The sequence below is a fragment of the Corapipo altera genome, unplaced genomic scaffold (genome assembly GCF_003945725.1).
Source record: "Corapipo altera isolate COAL_440 unplaced genomic scaffold, ASM394572v1 67, whole genome shotgun sequence".
Classification (NCBI taxonomy): Eukaryota; Metazoa; Chordata; class Aves; order Passeriformes; family Pipridae; genus Corapipo; species Corapipo altera.
This window is the reverse complement of record NW_020884906.1, coordinates 5,079,673-5,103,385: the sequence shown is the minus strand read 5'-3', so window position 1 is coordinate 5,103,385 and position 23,713 is coordinate 5,079,673. Positions and strand designations below refer to the sequence as shown.

The window sequence follows — 23,713 nt, the reverse complement described above, 5'->3', positions numbered from 1 at the left end:
GTGGCAGAAAAAAAGGAGGTCAGGGTCAGCAAAAGCAAAGCGCTGGCAGCGCTGCAGGACAGGTTAATTATTACATGGGAAGGATCGTTCTCAAATCTGCCACCAGCGGCTTGACGTGAGCTGGAAGCACAAGCATCCATGCACCACTCAAGAGTTCGGTGCTGCCAAGAGATTGTTTCTACAGCTGGGGAGAAGATTGCTCCCTCCAAGCCTTTGCCGGACAAACACAGTCAGAGCCAGAAGCACCAGGAGATTTCCACAGTCCCATCCCAGCACGTCCCCACCGGGCAGGGCTCTCACGTTCATGCCCAAAGGCTTCCTCATGTGCATTCCTTGACTTGCCTTTCTCCACAGCAGCACAGCCAGCTCAATGCTGGTGAGATGAGTGGCACAGAGGGACTGTGTCTTAAGAGCTGTACGTCAGAGCACATCCATCCTTCCTCAATGAGAAATCGTGCCACGCTCTCCAGGAATCTTGGCCTTCTCCAACCTTACTCACTTGCAATCAAGCAATGAGGTGCCCTGTCACCCACCCAGGACAAAGTTCACAGCATGTTCGGCCAAACTCTGCCCGACTGCCACTTGATGCTACTCTGAACACCATGTCGAGACACCCAGTGGTGGCTCATCCCAAGCTCAACCAAGCTGTAAACTCCAGTGCACTCTCTCCAGATGCTGAATCCATAGTCTATACCATAACCCCCACACCAAGTCCTTCCCCCTGTCCCTGGCTGGCCACACAGCCCCTGCAACTCTAAGGTATTGTCTGAGGATCCCCAAATATCCCTCTGGAGCCAGTGGCCATCTCCTATGTAACACAATCCTGGCACTTCTATGCCCATTACATTTCATCCCCCCTCCTCATGCCTTTCCATAGCTCTACAGCCGACCCCAGCAGCAGAATGAGAGCCAATACTCTTGGAGTGTAAGGCTTGAGAGCATGTCAAGAGATTCGTCTCTAATCTCAAAATCACATTGTTTCCTCTCAGGCACTCTTACAAAGAGCAATAACTACCTTTTACTTTGCTCCTGTGAGTCACGTATCACCTGGCACAAAGATTTACCTGGAATCTGCCTTGTAATGAGTCACTTCCAAAGACAATTTGAAAAGATTTCCCATTTCAAGTTCCATTAGCCTGGGTGCTAAGGCCAGGAACCAGTGTGGTGCCATAGTGCTGGTTAAGTTATTAAATTACTTTGACAGAAGTCAAATGGGCTATTGTTGGAAAATTGTGCACATTTTCTCCAAACTCCAAACTGCCACACTTTCTAAGCGATAAATAGCTGAAAATTGTCACTTTCAAGTTGTTTCCTTTCTTTGGTATGGCTGAGATGGAGGAAAATGCTACCTTAAAAGGGAAAGGAGGAGGAAAACACCTGCCGTGATGCATCAGCCTTGTTGGTGGGAGACCACCGGCTTTCCCTGCCTTTGCTGCAGGGTTGGGCTCTGGGAACTCCACTGACAGGGGAAGCAGCAATGCCCTCATGGGATGGGGATGGGTTCACACAAACCTTGACCAGTTATCTCTCCTTGAGCCCATGATAAGCTCTGTGAAAGCCCACAGTGGTGGCTGTCTAACCCTGCTGAGCATGCAGGGATCCTCCTTTGGAGGAAAACAGCAAGAAATGTGATTTACAAGAGGCCCTGGGAAGCTGGGTGCTCTTGGAGAGCATGCTGACAGGAATCAGAAACCAAAGGGCTCCCAAAAATAGCCATCTGTCCAGACAGACATGGGAGGAGGGCAGTGATCCAGGGCAGTCCTTGCAAGCGTGAAATGCAGAGGCATCCAAAACGCCACAAGCGCCTTGTGCTGTGAGACACCATCACCTCAGAGTGACCTTGGGGTGACAGACGTGACCCCTTGTGAGTGCTGACATTTGCAGCTCCGGAGAGGCCGTGTGTGATGCCTCTGCTGTGACCAGGCAGCAAAGCCAGGAGAGCTGAGCACATTCTCCCCCACAGCCCCCAACCCGCCTCACCTTCCGTCTCCTCCGCCATCTCCTCCTCGTTGCCGCTCGTCCCCGACACCTCCATCTCCTCGTCCTCAGCTGCAGGAGGGAAGGCGGCTTCTTCGTTCTGAACAGCAGCACCTTTTTTCTTCTTCCTCTTGGCGTTCCTTTCTTTCTCCTGGAGAAGAGGAAGAGGATAGTGAGAGGCAAAGCCCATGGAGAGCCGTGTGGGAACAGAGAGCACCAGTCTTGCCCAAAGGGCCAAGAGGAATGCTCCTACCACCAGAGACCCCTGCTCTTTGGGACCAGACTCATCAGTTAAAAGCCTAGCAGCGTGGTGTTACCTGGCCAAAAAATTTTGCCAGCCTGGTTCCACATGGAGCTCCACCCTCAGGCAGCAGCAAGCCTCCAAGGGAAGGATGGCACAGATATGTGGACAAGGGACCAGCACGCAGAGATCACCAGTGCAGGGCTGGCAAGAGCCCAGAGGTTGTGTGTCTGGCCATTACACATGTGACATGTTAGTCCTGCGCATTTCCAGGCTCTACCTTCAGCTACACATACACATGTGGCTCCGAACTGACGTTCATCTGCAGATAACAAAGCTGATGCCCCAGATACAGCCCAGCCAACATTTTCATGCACCAGCTTTCATGACCCCTTTGGCAGGTGTTGCCAAAGGGCTCTGACTGCCATGCCAGGGCAGCTGTCACTGGTGAACAGTGGGGATGCTCTGTGAAGCACGGCATCCCAAAGGGGAGCTTCCTGGTGTCCTGTCCTGCTCCAAGACACCCCTGTCCTCCCTTGCTGGGGCACGTGCCACAGCCACGAGGGCGCAGGCAGCTGCTCCCTCCTGCAGACCTAAAGGAAAAGTCTCGGCTTTGCTATTGTTTCCTGCTCTTGTTGCTTGAGTAAATATTACCAGTAGGAACAGGCTCATCATCTCCGGCTCTCCCTGCAAACCCCACATGAGTGACGTGTGTAGGACGTTTATTTACATGGATGAAAAGATAAAGCCGTGGTGGAAACGTTAACTCTGCTGCTGGATCTCTGTGCTGGGAAGAGCTGGTCCCCCCTCCCCCCACCCCCAACTTTTCAATCCTTTAGAAAACTTCCAGATAAAACAAACAAATACAACTGCTTTTTGCTTGGAAACGTTGCTTGCTCAAAATCTATTTTTATCAAACTGGGCAGAAGAGAGGGGAAAAAAGACACTTGAGAACAGGCTCTGTGCAGGCGCAGAGAGGTGGCGGGAGGAAGGCCGGGTCCCACGGTTCCCTCGCCCCATCCCGGCCCTGCCGGCAATGCCCCGGTGCTGCCGGCGTTCGCGCCTTTGCCACGGCAGCGATTCAGCAACTGCACGTTTCTGTGTGAAGCAGCAGTTCCCCATCACGCTAATGCGGTGACAAAGCGCCGACGTTACTATGGCAAAGACTTCTCTGCCTCTTACTCACGGGTCCGTGACTCAGCCGCGGGCAGGAGCAGGCTCCTCGCTGTGGGAATTAGCTGGGAACCAGCCTCTGCCTCAGCACCCTACTTGGCCAGAGCCTGAGGCTGGCAGCTGTTGGAAGAGCAGAGCAGGGAGCAGCCCCAGGGGCACCATAGGTCCCTCTCCCGGCAGACCCCACTGCTGATATTTAAGGAGAATGAAATCCAGGCAGCAGATCCTGGTTGCATCTAGAGATACATTCAAGGCCACCACTTCACCATTTATCATGCTGACAGCTCCAGATCCCTTGAGTAGACTTGCTCCCTTGCACCCTGCCCAGGAAGGGGTCCCATCCTGCCCTGCCTCCATAAGTAGCTCCAGGGTTCCCATGGCTGACGCGGGATCCTAACCACAACTGTCCTAACGACAAGAGTCTCTGTGAGCCATGCCTGGAACCAGGCATCTCCCATTTTAACAATGTACTTTTAATCCAAGTGATTGCCAGCAAGGCCACGGGAAGGTGCCAGGACCATTTGCTATGGTCATGCTGATGCTTATTTTATGGTTCTCTGCCTTCCACAGGTATTTCTTCAGGAACATCCAGGACTTGGTGCCACTCAAGCATTCTGCCTTGCCAAGACCACTGAGGAGAAGTTCTGTGCACAGTGAGAACACCAAACCCTGCACGAGGGGTCACTCCATGCCTCCTCCTCCATGATGTCTTTCCAGGCCATCCTGACAAATTCAGCCTCTCCCTGCTCTCACCAACTGACATGACAGCAACCGCCCAAACAGTTTCCAAACCCTGCTACCAACACAAAACCATCACGGGAACCTCCCATCAGCCTCAGCCTGTCCAAAGAGCACGATCAGGCAGTCCCAGCCTGGTATCACAAAATGTTGTGTGTTTGCAGCCATGCCAGGACCAGGTCTAACCACAGAGTGACTCCCGTACTCTGCCTCAGGAGCAGCCGGCAGTGATGGGAAGGGGTAGAGCAGTGACCCTGCAGGAAGGACCTCTCTGCCACTGCAGTGAAGAGGGTCTCAGTTCTCCACCCTGAGAGCAAGGGTCTGCACCAAGGCAAGACAGACACATTCATCCCTCAGAAGCAGAGGCCACCAGACTGCACTCTCAAAGCAGTTTTGCTGTGCAAAGCCAGCACTACCCAGAAAAGCAAGGCATTAAAGAAATGTTGCTCAGAGGAGGTCCAAAAGATTGGTTCTCCAACCAGGACCAGCCCCAGCCCAGGGAACAGGTTGCCCTCTTTGCTGCACAAGCCAAAGCAAGCCCCAGCAGATACAAGCCCAAAGTGACAACCACACTGCAGAGAGGTGCCGGTGAAGACAGTGCCTAATCTCCAGCCATTAACAGAAAGAAGAGCTCTGAGAACACCATGTATACCAATGCCCTGCTTTCCTTAAACGCTGAGATTAGTGAGTGCAGTATGCAGAAGGTCAAGGCTAAGTGACGCTGATGCCTGGGACACATCCGAGCCGTGCGGCAGCGAAACCAAGCCAAAACACACAACAGGGTAGATAAAGCGAAGCCTCGAGGTGGCCTGACCCTCTTTCAGCAGTCACTGGCTGCCTGTCCCATGGTGTGGCTGGCTGGCAGGGACAGCCCAAGCCACGGGTGTCTGCTTCCCATCCCACACGAGTCACTGCTGTTGGCCTGGCCGCACAGCTCATCCGAGCCACCTGCACACTGCAGAAACCTGGTGTCACACCTACCTGGAAGAGGAGGCTACAATATTAACGAGCCCCATTTGGGAAATGAATGCGATCTACTAATTAAGTTTACTCTCGTTAAGCAAGAGGAGGAAAAGCAGAGCCGCTGCATTTCCCTGCAGTGATCAGCAATAGCTGGTGGTGATGAGGTCAGGGAATCATCTGTGGATGTCATGGTAAAACTAAGCGATGCCACACTGCCTCGCCACGTGCTTCCTCCACAGAGGTCACGGCTGAACTGGGTATAGGATGAGATTTGAAGGCTCGCTTTGCTTGGGAATATATTTAGGAGTCAGGAAGGAAGGTCTATGGCAATTTAATCTCAGTTGTTCTTTCATTTTATTCAGCTTTCTGGCATCTGCTGTTGCCACAAAACAATAGAGTACAATAAATAACAGCTGAATGTTCATTGTTCTTCTCCACGACCGAATCCCACAGCCTCCAATGCTCGAAAAATAAAATGATGATGCTGATATAAACTGCAAGTGAGAGTGAGCAATTAGACTGGAGAAGTCTAGCGGCTGCCTTGGAGGGACGGATGCAGGGAAAAATGTGGTTCTGCAGAAAAACACTTCCGTGATATAATTTCTGCAACATTAGGGAGCAGAGTAAATTAATACACACCGGCTCCACTGCCAGCAAAGCTGTATGATCTTATTTCAGATTCTCCCCAGTAATGAACAATGATATCTTTCTAATGTAACTTTTTATATTCAGAGGGCTTGATGCACATTTCATTCCAGTCTTTATACGGGTCTGGGGGTCTTTTATATAGTTTGTTTGCTTTGTTTCTAAAAACAATTCAGTGAAACATGGGAACACAGGAGTGTCTCTGTGCATAGAGAATTAATAAAAAAGAATTGCCGATGTCTTCTTTTTCTCTCATTCCTATAGACTGACTAGGATATTAAATTCCTGGGTGAGTCATTGAATGTTTTCCTGTCTTTCTTTTTACTCTTGCTGTAATAGCTTGCTTGGAGAGATTCCTGCATTGAACATTGTCCTTTGCATTTTCAAAGCACCCCTTGGGGGTTTAGCCATGTGAATTCTATTAGCCAGAAACTGGGAACCCCAGGATACTCTACAAATGAAATAATTATAATCTTTAGTGGCTCTTAGCAGTCCGAGCTATCTCCAGAACACCAGACAAGCCCCACTTCACTCACATCCTGCACTGCATGCCAGAAGAGAAGCAGCATTAGCCCCTTCTGATGGGGAAACTGAGGCATGGAGTGATGTGGGCATCTGCTCACAGCCCTGAAGACAACCGATACCCATGTCGAGACCAGCCTTTCCTCATGTTGTCCTAAAACCCTGAATTTCTCTGGGGCAAACTGGCAATTTACTAGGTAACTGAGGAACCTACAAGGCACAGAGTTGCGTGGCTGAGCTGGGCTCGCTGCTCACCAGGGCGGAACAGCACAACCTCACCAAAGTATTTGCACAGCCAGGACTGAGCTCATGTCCTGGCCAACACACCACAGCCTGCTCCTCCTCCTGCTCCTTATCTCCCCACAGAGAGGGGAGATACCAGCCATGCTCCAGACACCCAGGCATCTCCCACACAGCAGCTCTGCCTCATGCAGACCTCCAGCAGCTCTGCCTCATCCAGACCTCCCAGGGACAGACGGGTGGACCTTTCCTGCACCACTCCGCAGCCCCCACAGCTTTCATTCAAGAAGACAGAAGCCCCCCCTTGGCTATGGGAAACATCCAAGCACTTCCTAGGAAATACCCACGGCACCCTGATGTGGGCTGGGCTGGGGCTCTCACCATTTTCAGTTTGTGCTGCTGTAGGATCTCGTCCAGGTTCTGCCTCTTCTTGTAGTTGAAGTAGAAGTTTTTGCACTGCGACACGGTCTTGGAGCCCACCATCCTGGCAATGGCCGACCAGTTCCGCCCATGCTCAAGGAGACCTGTGGTTGGAGGAGGGAGGAAGGAGAAGAGTTTAACACCAGATGCGCTCATACAAGGGCAGCATTATCCACGCAGGATGGGAAACATCCTCCGTGCAAGCCAAACTCCACAGGAACAATATGGTCACTAGCACCTGTCTGAATGGCTTCTAGGCCAGGGGATGACCTATGAGAGCCTGTTTTTCTTTCCAAGGGGAAAAAAGGCACTATGCCGACCGCCTCTGGAATAAAATACGTCCCACAGGCATGTCTCGGCCAGCCACTGGGCAGTCACGAGGATGAGCAGTGCTTCCTTCCCTTTGGGACGGCTGCAGGAGGTGTTGGCACATCCAGGAGAACTTGGGACAGCTGCTCTCAGTCCCTACCACGAAGCAAAGGATCTTCCCACCGTTTCCACCCCAGTGATGATTTCAAAAGGTGTGACAAGGCAGTTCAGGGGGTTGGAGCACACAGCCCTGTTATGGATGGGGAAGGAGAGCCCAGGCAGGTGAGTGTCAGCACTCTGGCAGAGAAGTCCAGGTGATGTCCCCGGCTGGGAAGAGGCGTGCCGAGGGATCAGTGCTCATCACAGGCTCATGAGCAAAGGCAGCTTCCCAGGTCAGGCATCATGCCAAGGGCTGGCAATCCTGGCCAGATGGTGCCACCCGAGCATGGGGTTCCTGCCAGTGCTGGGGCAACCCAGCAGGGTGGAGGAGGAAAAGGAGGAGGAAGGAGCCAGTCAGCACCCTGTGTCCTTGTGGTCTCTGCAGGGGTGTCTGAGCACCCCTCGTACTGCAGCTGGAGGTGGGAGTCACAACCACAGCCCAGGGATGCATGCAGTGGCACCCTGGTCCCTCCACTGCAGGCTCCTGGAAGTGACCTGGGAAAGGACCATCCAGGCTTTCTGGGAAAAAACGCCTTGCTGCCTGCAATTATTCCTGGTGTGTGGCTGGTCCTTCCTGTGGTGTCTGGTGGTGCTGGAGCCGCCACCAGCCTGTGGGACACTGCTGGCCTGGCTGGCTCCTGGTTGTCCACGTGATGCCACCATCAGGCCAACAGCCCCACCAGCCTTCCTCCCACACCTTGTGAGGATACAGGACACAGAGTCTGTGAGCCCAGGGGCACTGTACTACCACAAAAAGTGACTTCAAGAAGAAAACCAAGAGGGAATGAACCTGCTAAGAGCATCTTCCTCCTTTGTTGGGGGATTTTCTGCCCAGAAGCCACCAACCACAGAGCCTGGGAACAGGCACAGACCACTAGGTCCATACCCAACCCCTCCCTGGCTGCTCTGACACCGTGGGGCTCAGGACAACAGTGAGTCCCACACTGGAGCTCCCGTAGCTCTGTTTGTGCCTGGGAATGTGGCAGCTGTGCCACAGCCCTGCTGCCAGCCTCCAGCCAAGCTGCTGCCATGTGTCACTTCTGAGCCCCAGGCCGGTCCTTAGTGCCAACCTAACCTCTGTTTCAGCCCCAAACCAAACCTCAGGGACTGATCTCAGCACAGCCACAGGCAATAGGGCCCAAGGGATGCACTTCTGGGCAGGATCTGTGCTGTGCCCCTTGCACAGCGTGGGAGCTGAGGGTATGGCTGGACTGAATAGACGGCACTATGAACCCACAGAGAGATGAAACTCCCCTCCTACTTCCCAGCTCCTGGAGAAAACCAGCAACACTCAGCACAGCAGGAGTTAACATCCAGCCAGTGCCTGTATCCTGCCTGTCCCAGCACCAGGCTTATCAAATTGCATGTACAAGGCATCACACGCGCTGAGCACCAGAAGGGCCCTGGCAAGCCAAGAAATAAGTTTGAGCTTTAACTCTGCAACTCCCAGCCTTGCTCAGCCAAACCCACGACCTCTGTCACCCCACTGGCGGGCTGGGACTTCTTAAAAATAATAATAGATAAAAAAAAATCACATCCGGCCACCAACCGTGAGGTAACGAACGGGGGCAGGAGTCCTCCCCCCACCGCTGCTGAATGCTGCAGGGGAAAACAGGACAGTCCCCTGTGTCACAACCCATCCCCTCTGACACAACCCACTGCTGCCGTCCAAAGCAAACAAGCAGCTCTGTCCCTCTGCTCATCACCACGCTGGTGGCCCAGCACCAAGTGTGACAGCTGGGGCCAAGGCTGATTGCTGCACCCTGGGCAAAGCCCCAAAATAAGGACACTGGCAGCAGTGTGGATGTGCCCTGAGCTCCGGTGCTTTTGTGGGAGAGATGCTGGGCAAGGGGACCTGCCATGGAGGAGCTCGGGGCTGGGGGGGCGATGGATGTCAGTGTGAGTGGTCCCCAGTATGGTGTGACCTTTGCCAGCCACAGGCAGTGCCAGCTCCCGGCTGTCCTTCCTGCTGCCCAGGTTGGCTGTGCCCCTTCTCACCAGGACACTGCTGGAGGCTCCTGCAGCTGGCCAGGCAGGTGGCCCATGCTGGGCTTGGGAGGAGGAGGAGGCGGCTGCCTGCAGCCCCTGCCCGTGGGACCAGCAGGGAGCCCGGCCGCTGTTCTCTTTTTGCATTAAACCAGAGCAAAACAGCAACACCTGCTTTCCACACTGTAGTTATCTGCACACTCGGAAGGGACCAGTCAAGACACCTCACGACCCGCTGGTAGGATCCCGGCTTGCCAGGCACCCCAGTTCCATGAGCTCTGTCAGCACAGCCGCCCCCAACCCCTGCACCCCCAGCCTCTGCCCCGCACTCCCTGACATGCCAGCCCTGCACGGCAGCAGCCAGCCCGGCACACCAGCCCGCCTCGGCACCACGCGGCCCTTCGTTCCACATCGCAACTGAAACTATGACTAACCGAGTTATCAGATCCTCAGGAAGGCTGCGCTCCTCGGCTCAGGGCGGGGGCTCCGGACGCAGGGTCTGCCGCAGGCAACTACACACAACCTTGAGGTTAACCCCATCCTTCGGACCCCAACACCCGACTTACGTGCTCCGGCTCCGGCTCTGGCAGGCAGGGAGCGCACCTGGAGTGTGCAGCGGGTGGGCTGGGAAGGACACGGGTGTCAGGGCACTTCTTCAAAGCCCCCCCAGGCACGGCAGCCCGCTGCAAAGCGCTGCGAGTGCTCCGCTCACACCCTCCCCACGCATTTCGCTTTCGCTCCCTCGCAGCAGCCGGAGACAGAGAAGAAAGCAAAGCCGGTTCCTTAAATCCTGGGGGCGAAAGGATTTCAGAGCCATGGGCAGCCGGGAGCGGCGAGCAAACGGGCACCGAGGCTGGAAACCAGGTCACAGGCGGCAGACTCCTGACCCCGATGGCAGAAGTTGGTGGGAACACATGCTCTGGCCCCAGCGCTCTTCCCTCTGGAGCGAACAGCGTTCTCCGCTCTCCTCCTGCTCGCTCGCCGGAGCGTTCCAGCCGTCTGCAGCCGCGGTTGTTAAGGTGGATGGAAGCGCCGCCAGTATTTTCTCCCCTACCTCACCTCCTTGCTCAGCAGCTTGGGGCTACGGGGAGGCTGTGCAGTTTCAGGAGGTGCCCGACGTTGCCAAGAAATAATAATAATTAAAAACAAAAAAAAAAAAGGCAGGAGAAAGGCGAAGGGGCGGGAACGCGGCAGCTCCGCTCCTGCCAGCCCGGGGACGGGGAGCCGGTGCCGTCGGTATGTGGCGGAGCAGCGAGCAAGCTCTAATCTGTTCCTCTGGCTGACCCGGGGCTCGTTGCATCTGAATGTGACCTCTAGACAGAGCATTAATAACGAACGTGGCGCTGACCCAAGCTGACAAGGGGTGCGGCGCTTGGCACCCGCTCCCGCCCTCCCTCGCTCACTTTCTGTCTCCCTCGCTCTCGGCTGAATGTCAGCAGCAGGGGGAGGGATCCAGGAAAACAAAGCTTGGCTAATAGTTTTCTCCGCTCTCAAGTGAATCAAAGGCGCTTTTCTTTAGGGACGTGCGCGCCGGCGAGCCCAGTGCCGCACCGACGGGGTGCCGTGGCGCCCCAGGACACCTCGGCCCTGCAGCTGCTGCCCTGGCAGAGGAGAGATGGGGAGAGGTTTGGCACCGGTCTCGCCATGGGCGGACCGAGGCTTCTGCTCCCGTACAGCAAGCGGAGGCTGGAAGGAAGAGCTGCTCGGAGAGCGGGGTACTGTGCTCGGCATCTCGGGGAACAGAGAAGAAACCCGGACGGGCAGAGCAGCGGGCGAGGGCCGTCGGCTCGCACCCCCTTGGCTTTTTGCAGCCGAGTTTTTTTACCAGAGCCATTCCAAGGCTTTCTGGCACAGCTGCCCTGCTCCACCCAGGGCTTGGTGAGGGTGGAGAGAGCCCGTAAAAGGGTCCCTTAATGGGAGTTTGCATGGATTAACAGATCAAGGTTATAGGGGAAAACCTAAGTGATATCATTCCCTACACCCGATGGTACCTGGTATGATGCTCCAGTATCTCTTGCACCCACACACCCTCATGGGAGTGGGGATGGAGGCAGTTCTGGCTACACCACAGCCAAAATGTGCCGCAATCCCATTCCGGAGAACGACCAGCACTACTGAGTCAGCAACACCACCCAGGGCATCCCGAAAGCGTGGTCGGCATCACTTTCCTGCACTGACCTCGGGGTGGTTCGCAGCGTGTGGGAGAACTGAGGCACAGGGAGGTGAGTAAATTCTCCAGGGCCACAGATCAGTGGGGTGGCAGAGCCAAGTGCATGCCAAGCTCCTGATGCTGTGCCAAGGGAAGCAGAGGGGACAGTGTGTGAGGGGCGAGCCCACCCCCCTGCATGCGCTGGGGTGTTGCTGGATGGACTGTGGCACAGGCAGCCGGCTCGGTCTGCTCTCGCTACCATGGTGGGTGATGCCCTTCCTTCCTTGGGAAGGCAGTGCCGGAACCAGCCTGCTGCACTCCCAATGGACCTTTCCTTTGGCAGCTGGATACAAGCAGGCCTCTGATGTGCCCCATGGCTACAAGGCAGCTTGGAGCTGAACTCCCCAGCAGCTTTCACACTCATCATGCCACCTCTCTGGAGGGAGGCAGTGCCACCAAACAAGGTGTGGGTATGGAGCTGGGACCCCCGACCAGCTCAGCTGTACTGCCATGTTCCCTCTCCTCTGTCCCTGGGTGGGGACCTTCAGCTCCCAGGTCTTCCCTTTGAAAGAGACGGTTCCTGGACCATGGCATCCACCTGCTGCAAAACATCAAGCCCTCTGCCTTGATCACAGACCTGCCTGGCTTTTCTACTCCTATCACAACCCTCCTTTTGTGCTGTGCCCCCATCCTCTGATCACAGGAAGGGACAGAAGTCCCACCTGGGTGCCATCATCTCCTGTCCAGCTGGGACACTCGAGTCTCCAGCGCATGGCAGTGAGCACACACTGAGCAGCCGCTGCTGGTGGGTCCAGCTCTCTCCCTTCACCTTGTTCGGATATTATTTCTGCTCCCTTATTGTTGAAAAAATAATGCTCAAAATTAAAATGTAGGCAGCAAATTATAGTAATTACCCAGCAGTTCCTCCTGACAGGCCTTTTGTGTTCCATTCACTGACACTCACTAGGCAAATCCTCACAGTTTGCTCCTACACACTTGAGAAATGTTCAGCCAATGGTGTCAGAAAGCACAGCTCCAGGGGCATGACAGGCAGCAGCACTACGGGCATGGGCCTAGGGGTAACATCTTGGCTGAAGGGTAGCCAAGCCCCAGCCTGAGATGGCAGGGATGGGACTGCAGCTGACCACAGCCTCAGGCCGGGTAAGTGTTGGACGCGGTTTTGCCCTCGTGGCACCCAATCTGCCCCATCCCAGTAATTTCCAAATTTGTACAAACTTCATGGCAAGCATAGGGCTTGCTTGGAGCAGGCACATGCTGGCACTTTGGCTGTGGGCACTGGAATGGGCAGGTTGGTCTGTCCTTGCTCCGAGCTACCCTTGCACCCAGCCTAGACAGAGGATACCTGGGTGGGAGACTCCAAGGCACATCCCACCCCAAGGCCAGCCAGAGGGACAACACACGGGCTGCAAACCAGTTTCTCCAGCCCACTTTTACTGCCATCAGCAGGTTTTTACTGTTGTAAATATCTCTCATGGGAGAGGGGAAGGCTCCAACACGAGCACAGGGGAGACGAAAGGAGGAAGGTACAGAGCTGCCAGCTCCCCAGCATCACCTGTGCTGCAGCCAGCTCCTGTCTTATAAAGGTATGGGGAGGTGGCTGGCTTCTGACACGGGCTTTCCTGTCATTGGGTTTGGTTGTGCCTTAATTTGAAGAAATCAGTATTAAAAAAAAAAAAATCTACTTTATTTTAGTTTTGTGAACAGAGTGGGACTGGAGAAAAAAATGGTTCAGGTCAGTCCAAAACTCAGATGAATTATGGGCAGCACTGAAAATCAGCCTTCGAAAGAGTGCCTTTGGTATTCAAGGGAATTTTTTACAGCTACCCAAAAGTAACTATTCAGTTACTGTCATCAGCATTTTACATTTGTGCCCAACTCTCCTCTGCCTCATCACAGTGACTCCATCCCATGGCCTTTCCATGTTCTCAGCCTGGGAAAAGGCGTAAGGAGCCCGAGGTTGTCTTGAGGACAAGGAGCACAGAGCCTGGGCAAGGCACGGGAGGACCTTGGCAAGAACCTGCCACTTCCACCCGCCTCTCTTCAAAGAACAAAACCACTTGTTAGACACCCAGGGGAAAACCCCGAGCGGGGCGAGAACAGATACCAGACTTTAAAGACTAACAAAGGTCATGTCGAAACCTCCCGGTTCACCGAGTTCAGCTCCAGCGCTATCGCAGCTGCTCTGCAGTGCTGGCACAAGTGGTGACACTCAGTGGAGGAGCTGGGGGGGACAATAAACCCACCCACTGCTCCAGGCTGGCGCTTGCCCGCTGCTTGCAAACTCCAAGCCTACCTCGAACTCCTGCCTACGTGGACTCCTCCGGTGGGTCCCCTAAAGGCAGGAGCTGCCTAAACATTGCCTTTTAAGGAGCAGCCCCATCCCGCTGCTGAATGCCTCTGCACCCTGCCCGGCGGCAAAGCAGTGGGTGCTGTCCGCTTCCCAGCTTGGGAAGGGAAGGGGGAAATCCTCGAGCAACTCCAGTTATATCAAAACCTCCTGCTGTAAGGATCACAGCCACGGCGCAAGGAGATAATATCAGAAAAACACCTTCCCCCATCGTGACACCAATCTCTGCACATTTTGACAGACTACTGAATCGAATTTTATTGCGTAATAAAAGTGTCATTAAGCAAGAACTTTCCTCTTGCTGGGTTTTTGTTCCCCTATTTAAGTTTAATAACGTGGTACTCCCCTTTACTGTCTCTCCCGGCAGACACAGTCCTGCCTTCTCCTGATTGGAAACTCCCTGTGCAGCTCTGTGACTGGAGAACAGGCGACTCTGGTATCTCCCTGTCCTAGGGCTGTTTTCTCTCACCTCCCTGAGCACAAATGACATGGGGTTTCATGCCACGAACAAAAAACCTGAGAGCGGACAGCAAGGCCCAGCTGACCTCCTGCCTGACAGGTGCTGGGAGCAGCAGTCACCCTCCCCATCTGCCAAAACACCCCAGGGTGGTAGGGCTGACTTTCCCTGGGACTCACATCTTGCTTGTTTAACTCCCTAATTGGATCAGCCAGCTACGGGCTCTGACTGGTACCAGTACAGGGAGGAGTGTGGCTGGGGCGGTTGAGCCCTTATGGTGAGGAGGACGGTGCCCACGTCTCTGAGCCCACCCCGTGCAGGCCATCACCTCCTCTGCCCCTGCCCAGCCGTGCTGGCAGCAGGCTCTGCCGCCGCCTCCTCCAGCCTCTGAGGTTACCTCTGGAGTTTCACAGTCACTGTGTGTTGGAAACCCCCACCACGCAGGTCCCTGGAAATGCCAGACAGAGCCAGTTCGAAGCATTAAAGCGGCTGCTTCCTGGCAAGGGGGAATTTGGCTTTTCTGTAGAAGTCTGGTGTTGCAATCTCAGTTTCCCAGGTTGTAACGAAGGGGGAAACATCAGCCATTGGGCTTTACACCAGCAAATCTCCCTGCCCCCTCCTGGCCCCTGGGCTGGAATAGTGCTACGTGCTCCCACGCTTCATCCTTCCTTCACACAGGCTTTGGCAGCTGCTTTTAAGACTCCTTAAGCGCACCTCCAGCATTCAGCATAAAACAACAAGAGGCACTTCTTAACAACCAGATGCTGATCTCCAAAACAAAGCTGTGCTCGGGAAAGATCCCTCCAACGACCCTCCCCTGCCAGCACCTGCTCGCCCCATACCTGGCCCCCGGCCAGTTTGCTTGATTAAAGTCTATCTATTAAGTTTTGCGACTATAGAGAGCCTCGCTCAGCAACGCGCAGGATTGGCACAGGGTTGTAAAGAGGGTTGGAACAGCTTAAAGGCAAGCGAGCCAAACACTTTGGGATATTCACAGGCAAAGTAATCCAAGTCCACAGCTCCCATCGGCACCTGGGCAGCCAGCGCTCCAGAACGTGTAATCACCATCCCGGCAGCAGGTGCATTTTCCAAGCAGAGCCGAACTTGCTAACACGCCTGTTTGCCTCTGCCATCCCCGAATGGCACTCATTTCCATTTTAATTTCCCATTTACAATCCTCTCCGGGCCAGGAGAGTCGGCAGCGACGCAAGTGGGATGCACGGGCTGGGGACGTGAGCTCGACAGCCCATCAACAGGACGTGACTTTGGCAAAAAATTAAAGCAGTGAACGAGCTGGCGCAGGAGTGGCACAAGGAGGGGAAGTGGCAAGAAGGTCTGTGCTACACTCAGCACTTTTTAAAAATGGTCTCAGCAAAGGCTCTGAATCAGCTCCAGGATGTAAAGTCACCCCGTGCTGCCCACAGCCCTGGTTCTTGAGGGCTCCCCAACACGTGCCTGAGGAGTGTTGGGGTTCACTGTCTTCTCCTTAAATCCCAGAGCTGTGAACACAGGCAGACACTCTCTGTGTGCCTGGAAAAGGTCACAGCGAAGGCATGAGGCTCCAAAGAGCAGTGAAACTACAGGCTACAGGCACCATCAGCTCCAAAAAGCAACAGGCAAAGTGCCTTCCCCATTTCCTACAGCCAACTCCTGCCTCGTGGGACACACACGGGCTTCAGCCACAGTCCAGACATCCCTGATGTTGGCACAGCTCCTGGGGCCGGAGAAGCTGAGCACGCTCCCTGCACCACCACCTGCCTTCCTCAAATCCTCCCCGAGGCACACTGGGAACAAACCAGCAGCAGGACAGGCAGGATCTGGCCCTGCAGCTCAGGACCCACCACCCTGCACTGACGTCAGCAGACACCATCCATCCCTGATTGCTGGGTTAGCTCCAGTACAGTCAACAGGAGAAAGAAAATGAGCGTCTCACCTTTTTTAGCCGTCTCCATCTCCTCTTCGGTCCAGCGAGAGCTTTCATTCATTTCCAGGGAAGCTGAGAAGGAAGAAGGAAAAAGAGAAGTCAGCTGTGAGCACGACCCAGCAAGCCCAGTGAGCTCAGAGTAGGTGTCCCAATGCTCAAACCCTGTCCCATGCCCGGTTCCCTGGAGGCATGACAAAACCCCGTGCAGTGCAGAAGTGCTTCTGCAAGGAAGGCTGTCATGGTGCGGGATCTTGAGGCTTCTCCATGCACAGTACTCCATGCACAGCATCCCCTTGGGATTTGCCTCGGTGATGCAAAACCTCCACTTCGGTCCTGGAAGCAAAGCCAGATGGCTCGAGGGTGGCAGCAGATTTCCTGCCAATTTGGTGCCACGCACTCTGGCCCAACAACAGGTACCTAAGATGGAGCCACTGTGGCTGTGTGCTTTGGAGGTGGCAGACACAGGGTGGGACCGTCATCCTCAGCACAGACAGAGAAACAGCGTCACCTCAGTGGAGACTTTGGCTGACTGCATCTGTCAAGGGTGTTGGCCGTGTGTGACCACGGTCTCCCTCTCTGCCATCACCGGGCTCTTGGACAACAACTCCGAGCCACTTCCAGCAGCGGCAGGGGGTCGCCCAGAGCAGCGCCCATCGCAAGGGGACACACTGCTCCAGCCAGGAGAGGCAGAGAGGGGTGTCAGCATCCGATGCTGCCCCTCTCTCCCACCCCAGGCGTGGTGCTCAGGACACCAAGGTCCTGCATAAAGCCCTCACTATGCACCAGTCTCGCTGGCAGCCTGGCACAGAGCAAACCCTACAATAACAAACCGGGGTGTGAGTCAGAGGCAAAAAACAACTCGGTAAGGAAACAGATTTCCGGCTCAGGCTGCCAAGGGGTGATTACTCTAAACAACAGGCAAAGCATTATTTCAACAGTGATGAGAGATGTTTTGACAGTGTCCTTTCAAAATGGAAAGCAGGCTGATAGGTCCAGGATAAAGAATACAGGCGAGAAGAGAAGGAAGAATATTCCAAGAAGCTCTACAGGAAGCAGAGACCCTGTGGGAGGACAACGTGGGCTCCAATGCCCACAGCATTGGGCAGAGGAGTCTCCTTCACAGCTGGCTGAGCACGACTGCAGCTGTCACCTCCCAGAAGACAGCGCAGGCCACTGCCTCCCCTAGAAACACCGTGTCTCCCCTGGGGCACCAGCCAAGAGGGAGGGAAATCGATACCTCACCGCTTCCCCCTCCTGCAGGCAGAGCCGGGGCCGTGACACTCGTTTACGTAAAAGTGAGTGTCCCCAGTGCTGTGCCGGCCCTTGGCTCAGCTGGTGATGGCTGTTATTGTATGGTAAAGAAATGTCACAGAAACGGCCCGTTTGGTTTGATTAATGGCATTGACTGAGGTTGCGCAGTTATGAAACAGATGCCTACAGGGAGCTCCGGCACGCTGCAGTTAAACCACAATACGGTTTTGTGTTGTTTTTTAATGTTCAATTGGTATTTAAAATGCAATAACTTTCTTAGCCAACCTAAATTAAAGCGCTATTGGAGAGACATAAAGTGAAACCAATTGCTCAGATATGTCACTGGAATTGATCCATTCCTTTTTTCCCAATTTAACATGGTCTAAAGCCTTTTCTCTGTGTTCGCAGTGAAGTTTATCAAGGACTCTGAGATGTTGGGATAAAAAAATCCCATCTAAGTTATTGGCATTATCTGCTGCTTCTCTGCAGCACTGCTGAACAAGTTGGAGGGAGAGAGCAGGGCTCCGTTGTGCTGGGGACTATTTATATCGCCTGTATGAAAACAGAGCGCTCGCAATCAAGGCTTCAGCCAGTTGTCAGCAGAGAACAGGGAGGCGAAACACCTCCGCGTGATTTATAGCACATGGAACAGCACAAGCAAGAAACTGCAGAGCAAGGAAACTGAGAGGAGTCACCCTGCTTTTATTTTTACCTGCCTTAGGTAGCACAGCAATAATTTTGTACTTTGATAAGAGTAGAAAATATAGGAAAATCATCCAAATTCCTCGATGCATTGGTTTCTCTAAGTCAGTACATGAGCTGTTCCCCAGGGTGGGCATTACTGATGCCACAGACGCGAGAGACAGATGCACCTGACGTGAGGCTGTGGATGCTGCCATGAATTCCCATCTAGTCCAAGACAGGCATGGCAGCATGACATGGCTATGGCCAACTGCCACATGTGGCTGCAGGCTGGTGCGGTCTCTGGGTGCCACATTACAGGCAGCACCCTTTGCCTCCTCAGTTCTGGGTGGAAATGGACCAGCCTAATGCCTGAAGCCAAGGGGACACAGATCCCACAGGCTGCAGCTGCTCAGGCTCCAGGCAAATTTGAAAACAGAGGGCAGAACTGGCAGAGACCCAGGCAAGCCTGGGCGGGCAGAGCCAGAGTAGGGTTCCGTGTGGAGGTTGAGGGTACTCAAAGCCCGAGAGCTGCAGAGGGAAACAGCTCCGGGTGCAGGAGGGACACGAGCCCTGCAGGAACCCAGCCAAGGCACTGCTAAAACTGACGGCTTCCCTTTTGCTCTTTTGCAACACTTTCCCTCTGAGGCCATAAAACCCAGTCAGCCAGGACAGCTTGCACAAATGCCCCCACTTAACTGAGTGAACCACGCTGAGTAATTAATGGGATAGAAAAACCTCATTGCTGCTCTCCAAAAAGAAGGATTTCATAAAGGAAACCCCTCCTCCGTGAGCTGGGGGGGCAGAGCACGATGATGTCACATCCCAGCACAACGGACACCCCAAAAGCCCTGCCGAGGTGCCCCCGTGCCCTGCCACCTACCCAGCTCTGCACTCTGCTGTGGCGTGGCTGCCTCCTCGTTGTTGGCTTCGTTGGCCATGGAGCGGGTGATGCGGCCCTTGCGCCGGCCCTGGCTGTTGGCAGTTTTGCGACCTTTGGAGGTGACTGTTTCTTTCTCATCGTTGTCTTCCCCGGACGTGTCGTCGTTCTTGTCCCTGCAAAAACAGGGAGAAAAGAAAAAAAAACGTTGTTGGGTTGATCTGATTTTTAGGTCAAGCAATTATTTCTCTGCATGTGTTTGGGGATGTTTTTTTGTTTTTCTTTTTTTTCTTTTTTTTTGTTTTTTTTTTTGTTGGTCTTGAGGGGGGGCAGGTCTGCATTTTTTTTTGCAGACGCAGGCTCTTTTCCCAGTCGGGATTGGAGGTGGGGTGATTTGTGGTGGGGTTTTCTTTCTGCAGCTGGCTGCAGCTCCACCACCAAGTGCACGCAGAGACCTGACGGAGACAGGTTTAATACCAGACCATTCAAATTCATCCCTGCCTCCTCCTCATTTATCTTCCTGAAAGGGACCTGCTGGTAAATGTCTTTGCAGCCTAGATATAATGAAGCCAGATGTTCTTTTAAACCAAGTATTAAGCCCATTACAGATAGCGAGCGGTCTGCGTGCCAACCTTTCCCTGCCACAGCACTGATGCTCGGTGTGAGGGAGGCAGGGCTGGCTGGAGCCCTTCATCTGGGAGTGCTCACATTGACATCAATAACACTAAAGGTGAAGTGCCGCGCTCCGCTGCGCCCGAATTGCTCCTCCAGCTCCAGAGGCTCCCCTAACAACAAAACAAGCTAGAGGATCAGAGGAGCTCTGCAGATTGATTGGGTTGATATATAAAAAAAAAAGCGTATTGAGTTGCTTTCCCAGTTTGGGAGCAGCAGGGAAGAGGAATGAGGAGGAGGCTCTGCCTTTCCCTCCCTGTGGAGGAGGTGAGGTGGGCGCACATGATCCTGCACAGGGTCAGGTAGCCCTGGACCACGCTGCATCCCACCACTACATTCCACTGCTGCATCCCACCACCTCATCCCATTGCTGCAGACCCAGCCCAACACCCAGCTCTCACTGGAGCCAGGCAGAGATGGTTGTCCTTACTTTGTCAGTTCTTCTTTGTCATTTTCTGTTTCCTGTTTGTCTTCTTCCTTCTCTCCCTCCTTCTCTTTTTCTTTCTCTTTTTCATCTTTCTCATCTTGGCTGCTCCGGGGCATTTGCTGCTGCTGCAAAACAAGGGACATAAAATAAACCAAGCCCTCAGTGCTGAGGCAGACACATGGCAGCACCTGGGCCAACCCAAACAACCGCCACAAAACAATGCAGGGGGCGAGCGGCCAAGAGGAAAGAGCTGCAGGCAGAGGGTGCAGGCAGGGCACTGCTGGAGGCCGCAGGGGCCAAAAGCTTTCCGGGGAGATCAGAGGTAGTTCAGGATCAGCCAAGGCAGCTGCACTCTGGCTCCTGTTCCAGGCAGCGGGACAGCCCCAGCAGCTCCCTTGGGATCAGGCAGCAAGAGAGGATCTGATGCAGGGGTAAGGCAGGGAGGTGAGAACAACTCCCCCGTTCCTGTAGACCATGGCTTACCCACAAGGGTGGTGATTTGCAGCCAGTGGGATGCATTTTGCTGGAGCATGAAGGAGACAGGGGCACCAGTGACACCCCGAGGATCACGAATGCTGTGATCTTTTTCCCAAGCATTCGACACAGCCCATGGGAAAGTTTGTGACTCCATATCACCAAGCAGTGGAAGTGCCCAGCTCCCTGCCCACTCTGTACCACCTGGTACCCTCTGCAAAAGCCATGTGCCCAACCACCCCAACACCGCTGCTGCCGCTCAGACTGAAGGCACCCCAGTACCCCAGGGAGGGACACAGTGATTATTATAGTTCTGGATTTTGTTTCAACAGCTGCAGGAAGGAGGTTGCTGGGGAGGCCTGGTTCCCCTGACCTCTCTTCCCTCTGGCAACCAGCGAATGAGAGGCATTGCATAGAGAACAAGAAATTAGAGACGGAAATGATTTATTAAACCATCCTGCTTCTGGCTAATGCAAGGCTGCTTGCTCCAGGAAACCCACCCGGGCTCACCCGGCCCCTGCCCAGGCTGCAGGGCTTCCACCACTAGGGAAAGGGTTTGGTGATGTAACAGGGGGGAAATTGCCTTAAAGTGGATTTATTAGCAGAAACTATGATCCCAGGCAGCCTGGTATGGCTGGCACACAGCCACACAGCAAGTGTGGACAAGGTGTCCCTGCATCCCTGGAGCCAATGGGACTGGCATGTCACCAATCTGCAGAACTGGGAGGCTGCTTTGAACATGGGCATCCCTGCAGCAGCAGCGCGGGGTGCAAGTGAAGCTCTCTGCCCCCACGGGCTGGTGCTAAAATGAGAAGTGTGGAGCTGTCAAATGGAGCCGTTTAACAAGAAAACTGCTGATTCTTTCAGGCTCTGGTTCAACAAAAGTCCTTAAAATCCAGGCACTGCCATCACTGAAACCATTGCGGACTTTCAGTTCCTCTTTGTACAGGGGGGTGGCAGCTGTGCCATCAGGATCCCCACACGCATGACATGCTCAGCCAGCCCCTGCAGCACCTCCTTGCCAGAACAGAACCATAATGCATCAAGCTCACAGTCCTACTGCACCCCCAGGAATGGCTCCGTGGGATCCAAGGCCGAGAGGACCCAGAGGAGAGGAAACCATGGAACACTTGGGATGAGCACTCAGTTGCTTACGATCTTCCAAAGCCCACGGACCGCTAAGGCCTGGGGAATGGACTGTCTCCTGGCCAAGGAAAGTGTCACACCCAGCATACCAGGCACTGCCCTCACCAGTCCACAAAACAGGGGAGAAGGAGGAGGGCGGTGGACAAGCCTCCTGGGACAGAGAGGTGGGAAACCCTCACTGCCTGTGGAGGAGCAAGGGGCATCCATCATGCGCATTTCCCTGGTGTTGCCTTGAACTCTCTGACTCTGAGTCATGGCATAGTAAACCCTGAGTGTGGGTTCAGCCCAGACAGACACCCGTGAGGTGATGGCTGTAGCCTCCAAGGGCCAGGCAGGCAGCGAGGCAGGCTCTGCCCCAGCCCTGGCCATCACCACCCACACACATTCCCCTCACCAAAGGTTTTGGCAAAGGAGGGGAGCCCATACAAGGTTTGCAGTATGTCTACCACTCCACTGCAAATATTTTCTTTTGAGGGATGGGGGAAACCCTGCATCCCAGAGATCACAGCTCACCTCCAGCTCTAAAGCCAGCCATGACTGTACAAGTCCCTGTCCCAACATCAGGTTGGCGCAGCTCCCAGGGGGAAGCTTCAGCATCATCTTGTCTCTGCACTTGTTTGAACCAGGGGGCTGTCAGCCCAAGCAACCACTGCAGCTTTTCCCCAGAGGAACAGGCTGGGATGGCAGCAATGCCAAGGAGTTCCCTGTGCCAGCCTGCAAACACATGAGTGAGAAGGCAGGGAGAGATGTGAGTGGCCGCAGTGGCTCACACTGCAACACAGGTGCTTCCCCAGAGAAGCATCTGCCAAGCTCTGTCATGATGAGGATGGGCAAACCCACTGGTCTGGCTTCAGTGGGCCACTACACATCTCTCTCCTCCAAGCCCAGCCTGGTAGGACATGAAATTAGGGCTTCTCCCAGTGCAGAGACACATCTTTATCCAAGGATGCCCTCTAGTGATTGCCCTGCTCCAGCCACGGGTGGGCGTCTGATGCGAGGAGCAAGAACCAGGTGGGCACAGCACCTTGCACCCAGCAGGACAGACAGGACAGGTCTCACCTGTCAGACCTCTCCTGACAGGGAGAAATACTTAAAATGGGCGGCATTGTCACCACCAGGCCATAGTGGGGAAAACTGACCCAGCTCCACACCCATGGCTGCGCTCATGTCTTCATCTGAGGAAGGCTCCCAGCCAAATGCTGATCTGAACCCTGGCAAGCCCACAGTGATGGCCTATCTCCTATGCTAGAGCTTGGCTGCATGGCGGGGCACCCCCCAAACCTCCCAGCCATGCTCAAGAATGCCACCTCACATCTCATCCATGGGTACCTGCTGGGCTGGAGACTGTGGGGCTGTCTGCCCCTGAGAGGGCACCCCAGGGTCCTGAATGAAGCCATTTGGGAGCTCAGCTACAAATGGCACACACAAATGGGACAGTCCTCTAGCGATCAACCACAGCCCATCCATGCTACATGCTCTATCCCAAACCTCAGACTGGCATCAGAACCAGACCATAGCATGGCACAGTGCCAGGAGAACCACAGCCGGGAACCCACGAGCTGTCCGGTCCCCCCTCCTGGTGCGCGCTGCCCCCGCGGTGTGTGGGGAGCTATTCTTAGTGCTGGACACGGACCAGCTCTGGATGATTCAAGGGACGGGACGCCATCCCAAAGCGTGACGGGCCAGGAAATGCTTCCCCAATTACCAGCTGATGTTTCCCTCTGATTCATGCCGCCCCGGCTAGAGGTGGACTGGCAGGTGGGTCAGCCCTTAGCGGACACACCAAAGGCTGGCACCAAAACTGCTCAGCTCCTGGCAAGCTTAAATCTCTCTCCACCTAAATCCCTGCCACCGTGGGGATGAGGTACCCCACCTCCCGGAGGCAAACCAAGTACATGCTCCCCACCTTGC

General features: G+C 54.5%; 1 protein-coding gene across 14 annotated transcripts in view; it reads right to left on the bottom strand.

Moving 5' to 3' along the window:
* Positions 1–23,713, bottom strand: part of NCOR2 (nuclear receptor corepressor 2) — a 238,664-nt gene that overhangs the window by 40,354 nt on the left and 174,597 nt on the right. For 11 of the 14 annotated variants that reach the window (XM_027652404.1, XM_027652403.1, XM_027652408.1 and 8 more), the window contains 5 exons: positions 20,186–20,307; positions 19,087–19,259; positions 16,281–16,343; positions 6,881–7,023; positions 1,981–2,128 (listed from right to left, as the gene is read on the bottom strand). In XM_027652404.1, the coding sequence (XP_027508205.1) occupies positions 1,981–2,128; positions 6,881–7,023; positions 16,281–16,343; positions 19,087–19,259; positions 20,186–20,307 (649 nt within the window). The remainder of the gene's footprint in view (positions 1–1,980; positions 2,129–6,880; positions 7,024–16,280; positions 16,344–19,086; positions 19,260–20,185; positions 20,308–23,713) is intronic. The other 3 variants (XM_027652406.1, XM_027652399.1, XM_027652402.1) reach the window with 1 other exon arrangement.